Source organism: Thrips palmi, unplaced genomic scaffold, assembly GCF_012932325.1.
Source record: "Thrips palmi isolate BJ-2018 unplaced genomic scaffold, TpBJ-2018v1 HiC_scaffold_5, whole genome shotgun sequence".
Taxonomy (NCBI): domain Eukaryota; kingdom Metazoa; phylum Arthropoda; class Insecta; order Thysanoptera; family Thripidae; genus Thrips; species Thrips palmi.
This window is the reverse complement of record NW_023144632.1, coordinates 8,019,772-8,030,708: the sequence shown is the minus strand read 5'-3', so window position 1 is coordinate 8,030,708 and position 10,937 is coordinate 8,019,772. Positions and strand designations below refer to the sequence as shown.

At 65.0% G+C, this 10,937-nt stretch overlaps 1 protein-coding gene across 1 annotated transcript in view; it reads left to right on the top strand.

The window, feature by feature from the left end:
• Positions 1-5,941: 5,941 nt before the first annotated feature.
• The window catches only part of LOC117650827 (nephrin-like), a 221,227-nt gene continuing 216,231 nt past the window's right edge, over positions 5,942-10,937 (top strand). Inside the window, exons 1-2 of the mRNA XM_034394430.1 lie at positions 5,942-5,963; positions 6,009-6,089. Coding sequence (XP_034250321.1) covers positions 5,942-5,963; positions 6,009-6,089 — 103 coding nt within the window. The remainder of the gene's footprint in view (positions 5,964-6,008; positions 6,090-10,937) is intronic.

The following is a 10,937-nucleotide window of genomic DNA, read 5'->3' as shown; positions in this document are numbered from 1 at the left end:
TTCACCGTATCGACGTTTTCGTACAAAGCCTCACACCATTTTTGAACATTGGACATTGGACTCGCGAAAGACAATGTTCTACGATTTGTACGATACAGTTTGTTTTTGACGTCTCTGGATGTGCATGATGCGTATCTTAATTTTTTTTACTGCCGACGCATATCAAAGAAAAGCCTTGTTGCGTTAGGTCAGGTACAAACCTTGACAACGCGCACGTCTGCGCGCCCTGGCTGGACGCTCGTTCCATTGTGCGTGACAACAGCGGTTCAAAAAGAGGCCCTCGTCTGTCCGAACCGCGCAACAACGCGGCACAGCCGAAATAAGTTATTGACCGGCGCTGGCACGCGGCCGTGCTGGCCGCGCTGCCTTGCCGCGCTGCCTTGCCGCCGTGCCGTGACGGGCGTGCCCCATAGACGTGCCACGAAGCGCCGGAAAGGGCGCCAGATAAATTCCAGTTTGAGCAGATTGTCTTCCATTTCGGGCGGACGTCACAGGTCCTGGCGTCCTGGCGCGTCCTGGCGCGTCCTGGCGCGGCCCCGCTAAGTATTACTTACGACCTTTGACAAGGCTGGCGTGGCGGCGCGGGGGGCGTGGCGCGTGGCGCGGCAGCACCGCGCTGGGGCCCTCCTGTAGTTTCTTTTCTGATTTCTGCGCTTTGTGTTATAAATTTTTGGTTGAATTTTTTGGCGCGTTGACGCGCTTGGACATTGTGATCGACACAACAGTCGCGTCGTTTATTTGCTCGGCGCCCCCCGCGCCCCCCGCGCCCCGCCGGGCCCCGCCTGCGCACGGCCAGCAGGAATTATAGCGAAGCGGACAATTATTTTGATTAGCAGCCGCGGGGGAAGGGGAGGGAGAGAACAGGGGTGGGGCACGTCTCCGCCACACTGCCAGAATGCCCAGCGGTGCAGCCATGGTCGAGGCCATGGTGCAGTGTGTCGTGTCGCTAGGCCCCAACTGGGGCTGCCTTTGTCGGACTCGTTGCAGTGGGGCTGTGCTCAAGTGCCACCGCCACCCTCGGTGCCACCCACGGTGCCACCAAGCCCCGGCAACTGCAGTAAGTCCTGCTCCACGAGATCCCTCGGGGAGGATCCGCGCGCGGCCGTGGCTCGCGGGGAGGGGAAAGGGGGGGGGGGGCGACGGCCACCACCGGGTACCTCCTGCGGTGCACGACGGGCCAGAGGACCCTGTTTTGGTGGGCAGAACTCCAGACGCGCTCAGAGACCCATATACCAAGCAGGACTCGGACCAACCGCACGGTGGATCCATTGGGTGCATCGCCCTTCCCATCGACGAGTCCATTGGCACTGGCGCCATTATGCGTATGGTACGAGCTGGAATCTTTGTGCCTTCGGCCCCTGCGGCCCTTGCGGCCCCTGCGGCCCCTGCGGCCCCTGCGGCCCTGGGGGTTGGGGGAGGGTGCGGCCGACGGCGCGGCGCGGTGCAGCTGAGGCTGGTGGGGCTTGCTGAGGTCGCGTCGAGTCAAGCCAGCCTTCCCGGCGGCCTTTCGTCTTCGCAGGCTTGGCCGTGCCGGCTTGGCGGCAACAGCGCGGCGGGGCGTGGCCGCGACGGTCCTCGAAAGACTCGAAACTTTGTGGATAAATGGGCGACGGCGGCGAGGCGGGCTGGCGGGCTGGCGGGCTGGGCCCCGGGCTCTGAATCACGCGGCCGGCGGCCAAAGGACCGGACCGGCCGTGCCGAGCCATGCCGAGCCATGCAAAGCGAAACGCAAAGCGTAGCGCGCAAAGCGCGTCGATAGTGGCGCATGGTGGCCGTGTTTGACATTCACGCCGCGGCCCGTCCGCGCTGCCTCACTGGCTCCATATGGGGCCCTCTGCGTCGCACCCCGCCGCACCCCGCCGCACCCCGCCGCACCCCGCACCGCCCGAGGTGAATGCGTCCCGTCCGTGCGTCGCATAGAGGAGCATAGGATGAGCGTGCTTGTTGCAGCGACACACTGCTCACAGCGACGTCGTCAGGAAACCTCCTTGAAAAAGACGTCGCAGTCGCGTTCGCTTGCCTCGCCAGCGTCGCCGCCCGGCGGGTAGGCCGCCCCCGGGCCGCCCCCGGGCTGCCCCCGGGCTGCCCCCGGGCGGGCACGTCTGGCGGGCTGCCTGCCTGCACGGCGACACGTTACTCACGTTACGGCCCCTGGTCGGTCGTTGCTGGCTTCTATGTGCGCTGCACTGATTCCCCGGAGCTGGGTCGGCGGGTCGGCGCACGTGGGTTGTCGTGGAGCTTTCTTGCTTTGGCTTCTGAATTCAATTGGAGATTTCAGCGGCGTGCACAGTGCGACTTGAATTAAACGAGATATTTTTGTCCAGTGAAATTTGGGCGCTCCGGGACAGCATGGACGCGCACTGTTGGCCCACCGGCCGATGGAGCGCACTGCGTGCGGCGTGCGGCGTACTGCGTTCAGACGGCTCGAAGGCGCAGGCGACGAGCGCCAAGTGGCTGCTCTGGCGAAATGCCTTTGAATGGGCTGCTGGGGCTGCTGTGCTGCCTCGGGGGTAGGCTTAGCCGAGGAGGGGGGTGGCCAAGTGTAGCGTGCGGGCTCGGACCGCGCCTGACTGCAGTCTTTGTCGTCCAAGCCACTGCCGGGGGAGGAAGTGGGAGGACCACACTCTTCTGTTGTTGTTGTTATTTTTTATTCGGGGAAAGGCGCGGGAACCAGAAAGGCAGGGAGAAAAGGGTCTCAACTTTGCAGTGACGAAACGACAGCTGTCGGTGCTCACAGATACGGAAATGATTGCAGCACGTGATGCAGTGCCGTTGGCTTGGCGTGGCTTGGCGTGGCGTGCCGTCGCGTGGTGGCGGCCTTGCCATGCCTTGCCATGCCTTGCCGTCGCCGGTCGTTGCCCCCATGTGTTGCACACTACCATGCGGCACCAACTTCTGCCCGCTCCGCCACCCACTTGAATTTGACCTGCAACTTCGACCCGCTGTTGTTGGGGGCTCCAACGGCGGCGGCGCCGCGCAGCACCTCAGTGGCACCTCACTCGAAAAACCGGGTCCCGATCGTGACATTGACTGTCCCAATCGCATCAAGCCAAGCGTGATGGCCTCGCATCAACACCTGATGCGTTTCTGTCGAAGCAAACGGGTAAAAGCCCGTCCGTGGCTGCCACAAAGTGAGCCAGACCGCTGCTCGGAGCGGCTCGAAGTCTCCAAGTCCATTCGTAGAAGTCTCTGCCATGGCGTAATGCCACGTTTCTTCCAAGCGCGACCCAACGTTCGAAGATCTCACGCCCTTCCTGAAGCGCACTGAGGAAACTTAAAGGTGCGACGGACACACTGCAAATGCAAAGGCGATACTTAAGTACATTTTTTGGTGATACAATTGAGTATCGCCAACAAACGGCATTACGGAAAAGTATTGCCCTCAGAACGGCGATACACAGAAGTATCGCCAAAATTTGGCGATACTTTTGGGTATCGCCAAAACCGCGGCATTAAACTAAGGCCTTATCCCCTTGATTTGTTCAATGTTTAATGCCAAATCGTGGCAATACTCCGAAGTATCGCCAAATTTTGGCGATACTTTTGTGTATCGCCGTTTTGAAGGCAATACTCTTCCGTAAGGCCGTTTATTGGCGATACTCAATTGTATCGCCAAAAAAGGTACCAAAAGTACTGCCTTTGGATTTGCAGTGCAGGCACCTTGCCGCGTCAAGCGTGTAGGGAGTGTGGTGAGAACCAGTGGACTGCCCCTCGAAATGGTGCCTGCACTGTTGGTGAGGTATGAACAGCGCGCGGGAAGTGCGAGCAGCTGCTCCGGCACAAGGCCGAGGAGGCCGTGTCGCGACAGCCTCTCGCACGCGGGCTTCAGGGGAGGCGGGGCGGGGCGAGGCGGGGCGAACCCTGGGGCTGTTTTCACAGTGTTTTCGCCTATCTTTGACGCGCCTGGCACGACGCTGCTTGGTCTGGCGTCCGGGGCGCGGAGCTGCGCTGTGTTTGCTCTGCCGCGCCGTGCCGCGCCGTGACCCTGTGGCCCCGGGCGGCCCGGAGCGCCTTCCCCTTCTCGCACAGCGCGCACACGACGAGGACGCCCTGCCGGCCCTGCTGCCCTGCTCATCAGCAGCGAGGCAGTGCGGAGTGCCAAGCGCGGAGTGTGCGGCCGGCGGGTCCATCCGGGTCCCTTTCGCACACCGGCGTCCGCGAGGGCCTTCTGCGCCTGGGCGGGGTGGGGCAGGGCGGGTAGGTCGCGCGCCCTTTTGAGTTAATTTTACTTTGATGCCCCGCCCCCCGCCCCGCCCCGCCCCGCCCCGCCCCGCCCCGACTCGGCGTTCCCTCCGGTCCGCGGCCACCGCGTGGGCTCGGGGCTTAAAGGTTCCGGAGTGACGGCTAATGGCACGGCCAAATATTGACAAGCGAACAAGTTGCCGGCACACGCTCGCCGAGCGCCGGGCGGCGCCGGGCCGGGCTCGACCTGGAGGGGGAGGCGCCGCGCGCACCGCGTCCAAACTTGCAGCGGGGTGGCTTGCAAGGAGGCTAGCGGCTGCAGCGTCGAGTCGCCCGGCTCGCTGGACCGGACCTCGTTCTCCGCCCTCCACTTGTACGGCTGGGCGAATAAAAGTAAAAGAGGCAGGCCTTGCCTGGCTGCGCCTGCTCGCGGGTCAGTCCGCCGAAATGCACTGACATTCGGCGCGGCCGGCAGGGCCTGAGTTATACGGCCGACGCCGTTCGCCGTTCAAGGTCTATCGATAAGGCATGAGGGTAACAACCGTCCCAGTTCCAATTCGCCGGCCACACAGACCTTCCCAGACGTCAGGGATCCCGGGGGCTGGGGAGGGGCCCAATCAATGGGCAGCGCCGCGAGGTTACCTGTCCCTCTCGCCCTCGCCGGCGTCCCGGGGGAGCGACGGAGAGGGAGAGACCGACAAAGGGTTGGGCGCGCACGCAGCCGAGGGTGCCGAGGGCGCCGAGGGCCGAGGCAGGCAGGTCGGCCTGGGTCTGCCGCGAAGCGAACCTTGCGGAACCTTGGCCCTGTCAATCCGCCACTACTGCCTGCCTGGTAGCACTGCCCGCCCTGCCTGCCCTGCCCACTGCGCAGTCGGACCGGCAAAAATGGAGCCCGGGGGAGTAAAAAAATAAAGGAACAGAGAGTTTGATTCGTTATCGACCAGTGGCGCAGGCCGGGCGTGGTGCGTCCGGCAGCGGCCGGCCATGCGAGGCTAATTCGGCCGTAATCGCAGTTTTACTCAGCCATCCCGGAGGGCGACGCGGCAGCGGCAGCAGGCCCACCTTGGCCACGGCCGCCACCCCTGCGCCGCGCCTGTGTCGCGCCAGTCGTACGCAGCATACGGCGTTTTGATGGACTGGCGGGCCTCGTGCCCTCCATCGGGGCGCCAGGGAGAGTTACGGGCGCCAGTTGGCTCGGCGCGGTGCGGGGACGGTGCGGCCTGACCCTTCCAGCACAACAAGCGCTGCGGTTGCGTCGCGGTCCCGGTGTACTGTACAACCTGAACACAACGACGCCAGTCTCCTGCCCCCCCCCACCCCTTTCTTCCAACACACCCCTCACCCCTTTCTCTCACTCTCCCCCTTGCGGTGGCCGTGCGGCGCTCAACTATACCTCGCGTGAGTGGTACTCGGGGGGACGCCGAGTTGCTTGCTTTGAAACTGTGCGATTCGAGTCGGCGGGTTGGCGCCGTTGGCGGCGACGAGAGTTTGCCGCCAGGCACGTCCCAGCGGGGCGGCGCGGGGCGGCGCGGGGCGGCGCGGGGGTGCTGGCACGCTGCAGCCCAGCAGGTGTGGCGGCGCGGCGGCGACGGGATGCACGTCGCACTAGTTGCCTGACTCTCTTCTTGTTCTGTTGCAGGACCGGCCGGGCTGTGACTGCGGTGACTGCGGTGACTGCGGTGACTGCGGTGACTGCGCACGGGGCGCGGGTGATGGAATAGCCATGGCGCGGGCTCGCTCGCTGCAGCCCCCGGCCGCCATGGCCGCCACGGCCAGCGCGCGTCCGCGCCTCCCGTCGACCTCGCGCACCTCGCGCACCTCGCGCCGCGCCGTGGCCCTGCAGGCCCTGCTGCCGCTGCTTTTGCCACCGCTGCTGCTGCTGACCGCCCCGACTTGCAACGCTCAAGGTAAGCCCTCAGCAAGTGCTGATGACCTCGCACGTCGGCGAGGCGCAGCGGGGCAGCGCCACGGGCGGCGCCCCCGCCCCTTCCCTGTTGGACAAGTTTCGCCGGCGGTCTGCTTCCTTAATCGATATTCGCGTATACACTCCTGGCGGCCCTGGACGCCCGGGGCGGCCTCTATCGCTACACGGCGGGCGCGGCGGTGGGTCGGCCTGTGTTGCCAGGAAAGTAGGCAAAAAGTATCCCCGCACACCGGTGTGGTGTTGGCAACGACTTCTCGACGGTGAGGTTGCCTAGGAGACCGCGGCAGGCCGGCGAGTTGGGGCTTCCTTTCGCCTCCTTCCCGGCAGCACTGGCACTGGCGGCGGCCTGCTGGGGGCGCACCTGTGTGCTCCATCACGTCCTTGCGCTAGTCCTGCGTGCCGAGCCCGGCGCGCCCCGAGGCAGCCAGCCCGGCAATGAGTGACAACTGACACCCTCCTTAACGCACCGCGTATCGACCGCGGCCCCGCGGCCCCCGCCGGCCAGTCCGCCCGTTTGCGCTAATAAGCCCCAGGAGCCCTCGCTCGGCGCGCTCGGCGCGCTCTGCGACAGGCCGCGATACCATCGGAAAATGTGTACAATTTTCGATAATTCCAGGCTGCAGATAATGACCTATTGGCCCTCTTGAGCTTACCCCCACCGACTGCGGCCGCGGCGTCGTCGCCGTGCCGTTGGCGTGGCGCGGCGTGCCTTGCGTTTGAGGTGCTGCAGCACGCGAGGCGAGGCCCCGCCGGCCAGCCAGCCATCTAGCCAGCCAGCCGCACCAGGGCGGCATCAGGCGGCAGCAGCTGGGCGTCGGTGCGCTGCCTGCCGGGGGCCTAACGGCCTAAGCGCCAACCGGGCTAGGCGCCCCGCCTCGCTGCCAACCCTCGCGCCGTCCCGCCTCTTTCCCGCACCTCCATCATACTGCGTCCGGCCTCACCTGCGGCCGCCGCCCCGCCCCGCCCCGCCCCGCCCCGCCCCGCCAGGCTCATACACTCGAGGGACGAAACGGCCATTCTGATTTTATCACGGTCCTTTCACTCCTATGACTCCGGGGTGGCGCGCAACATGTAAATGATTTCTTTATGTGCAAACATGGCCCCGCCCCCTCCGCCCCCACCCCCTCTGCCCCCGCGCCCGGCCATCGCACCTGGAAGGGCCTCGGGGAGGGCCTTGGGCTTGGGGAGGGGGTGGGGGTGGGGCGCTGACCTAGTGGCGCTGTTGTAATCCAGCGGCGCTAAATCATTATGGAATGCAGGCTGCCAGGACGCCAGGCTGCCGGGACGCGTTTTTACGCCCGGCTGTTCCGGCTGCACTGCCAGCACCGCCACTATGCGTGGCGTCCACTGTCCGCTACACTCGGCAGCACACCGCGGCCGCGGGAGCCCTGGAACACTCTCCAGTTCTCCAGGACCGACCGGGACGCTAGGTCCGGCCGGCCGGTGACCCACCCCCATCCCCGACCCGGCCGGCCGCGCGGCACCGCGGTGGCGGCAGTGGCAAAAGCAGCAGGGGACGCGCGGCATCAAAATTATAAATTCAAATGCCTTAACGACCTTGAGATTTGCATTTGTTTTTTGCCGCGCGGGGTGACACATTCACGTGCGCGAATGGCGAGTGCGCCCGGCCGGGCCGCCAGGGCCGCCAGCTCGGTCAGTCCGGCCAGCCCCGCGTACAAAGGGGGCGCCGTGCCGCGGCAATGCAAATGAAGCGCGAGAATAAGGCCGGAGCGTCTGTTCTCCCAGGTTGGCCGCCGTGGCCGCCGTGGCCGCCTGGTCGCGCCGTGCTCGGTACACACTGTCGGGCTGGCTTGCGGCCGACTTGGGCCCCAGTAGTCGCCCCGGCAGCCGCCCTGGCAGTCGCCCGGAAAACTCGTAAAAGTGACATTCATGACTTTTCCAGAAGCATTATCGGTAATTATCGCGTAACGGCCGCCGATTACCGCTTTATTCCGCCCAATCATTAGCATGGCCCAGCGGCTGGCGCTGGATGGAGCGAAAAGGTGCGTTGGTGTGCGTGCGTGTGTGCGTGCGTGTGTGCGTGCGTGTGTGCGTATGCGCGTGTGTGAGTGCGAGCGTGTGTCCCACATTTTCCCGCACAAAGGGGGTGGGTGGGCCGGAAGGGATGGACATGGACACAAATCTGGACATGTTTCGTTTCGACCCCGATATTCCTCAAATGGCGGCGGTGGTATAGCGAGCGGGCGAGCACCGCTCGAAATGTGTGTGGAAACGGGGAGGCGCACCCAGCGGTAAAATCTCTCCCCGCCATTCGCAAGGAAAGGAGAAACGATCTGGCGGCGGCGGGATTTTAATTGGGACTCGAATCCCTCGCGCACCTGCGTGAAACGGACGAATTTCGCCCTTCGAGCGAGCAAAGCCTGCAGACGCCCTTTGTGTCGGACGGCGCGTCCGGAATCACGTTCGCCCCGCCTGCACTTCTGGCCCACTGGAGCGCGGTGCGGCGCGGTGCGCGACGTCGCGGACTGAGCTACACATGGTGCATGCGTATATCGCGTTTCGTGTGCCGCGGCTCTGCTTTCGTGCCAACTGCGTCGGAATGAGTAGTCCTGCTCCGCGCTCCGCCCGGATGGACGCCAGTCGCTCACCGCGCCTCAAGTAATGCCTTTCACAGCCCGCCGCGGCCCGCCGCGCTCGTTTGTTCCGCGAGTGGCAACTTCCGTCCCGCGCGCCGAAAGAAAGGACCAATAATTCACGTCGCGGCGCACACACACACTCAGACACGTACACGCACGCACGCGCAAGCTCAGGCCTGGCAGTGCCTGCGAGGCCATCAGCGGCAGCGGAGCAGACCGAGTGTGCGCGCTGTAAGCTTGGCCTGCTGGGTGCTAACGCAGCAATTAGACGCCAGGGCGGGGCGGGGCGGGGCGGGGCGGGGCGGGGCGGGGCGCGGCGCGTCTTGTGGGAACAGCGCCACTCCTTGGAGGCGCGGGGCGCAGGAGGCTGCTGCGGGGAGCGCTGAGGGTTGCATGGCGTCGGGCCTCGCCGGCCTGGCGGGCGTCGCTGCTGCAGCGCCCGCACTGTTTGCCACACACGCTGACCTGCCGAAATGGCTCTGTGGGGGGGAGGGGGGGGGAGGGGGGGGGGAGGGCGCGTCTATTTGATTATTCACACTCAACCCGCCGCTCTGCCGCTCCGCTCCCCGGGCACCACACCGCCGTGATGAGTGTCAGTGTCGCGCTGAAGTGAGTCGCACGGTAATGAACGTCACTCTGCCGTGTGAGTGTGTGTGTGTGTGTGGGGGGGGGGGGATGCAGTGTGTCCGTCGCCAACCGGAAAATTCGCGGACCAAGGGCGTTGAGCCGCTCGTGGCAAAGTCGGGCCAGGTGTGGCCAGGGGACAGCGAGTTCCGTGTGTCGGTTCGGGCCTTTTGCGTTTGTTCGTTTTTCGGACGGGGGATGATTTTTGCAGTGTCCTCGCGGAAAAGCGACGTGCATTCAGTGGTTGGTGCGCGGTGCCGCGGCATTGTGAGGCGAGAGTGACGACTATCTGTTACCGGCATCGGTGGCGCCGTCAGCGGGTCTGCGTGCGCGCCGCCAGCCCGCCACCACCACCGCCGTCCTTTTCGCTTGGATTCAATTTCCACCCGCGAGATGCGTGCTCGCGGGGCGGGGCGGCGCGGCGCGGCGCGTTGATGCACTGATTTGGGCCGCCTTTGTGGCCGCCGTGTATGTATGCACGCGGCTGAAGGGCGTCCGGGCGACCGGAAATGTGGCGATGGATCGAGTTGAGGCTGCTTTGTGTTACTTTGTGTTACTTTGTGGACAGCCGTCGGACGCCTTTTGGACGTTCTGAAAGCCCCGCGCCGTCTGTGTCTCGGCCTCGCTGGCGGCGCTCGGCAGGTTACTCTCGGCGCCTTCCTGCCGGGCAAAGGGGGCGGGGGGCGAACACGACGCCGAGTCGCGCGCCGTTTCTCCGCGTTGCGCGCCCGGTGCCCTAAAGCCTTAAACTTGGCCACTCAACGGTTCGAGTGACAGCGAGCGGCGTGCCGCGGGCGTGGCGGGCCGGAGGCGCGGGCCGCGTGGACAAAGTTGCGAGGTCAATAGCGGCAATTAAAGCGAAGCATCTGGAAGCTGGAGGCACTCCGCGCCGCGCCCCGGCAGCCCCGGCAGCCCCGGCGGCCCCAGCCTAGTCGATGGTTTTGCAGTTAACGGCGCGAAGAAGGATCGCTGCGCACCAAGGCGCCCCGCGCCCTGCGCCCCACGCCCCTCCCCTCCTCCATTGCGCATAGTTTTCCGACCTTTTGTTTTGTACACGACCTCCGTTTTGTCCGATGCATTTGCACCGCCACGCGGTCAGGCTGCAGCTGCTGGAGAGCGACACGGCGGCGCTCCATTGGTCCCAAACACCCGCGGCTTACTCTCTGCCAATCAAGACGTGGCCATACAGGACAAGTTTCCCAGAGCGAAATTCCCAAACCTGGTTAATTTGTTTTGATTATGTTTTTTGAACGTTTTAAACTGTCCAAGGGCTGCAGCTGCGGCCATGTCTTTTGCTGACAGAGATTCAGCCGCGGGTGATTGGATCAGTGGAGCGCCGCCGAGTCGCTCTCCAGCTGCAGCCTGACCCGCCGTGGTCACCCCTCTCCTCGCTGCGCGCTCCGGGAAGGGAACGAGATGACGGCCTTTGTCATGGCGCGCTCTCGCGCTGCACAAATCTTCATTAGTGTGGCTGGCGAACCTGTGCCAGGCCGATGGGCCGGCGGAGAGGACCGGGCGGGGCGGACAGGGCGGAGCGGACAGGGTGGAGCGGACAGGGTGGAGCGGACAGGGCGGAGCGGACAGGGTGGAGCGGACAGGGCGGGGCGGAC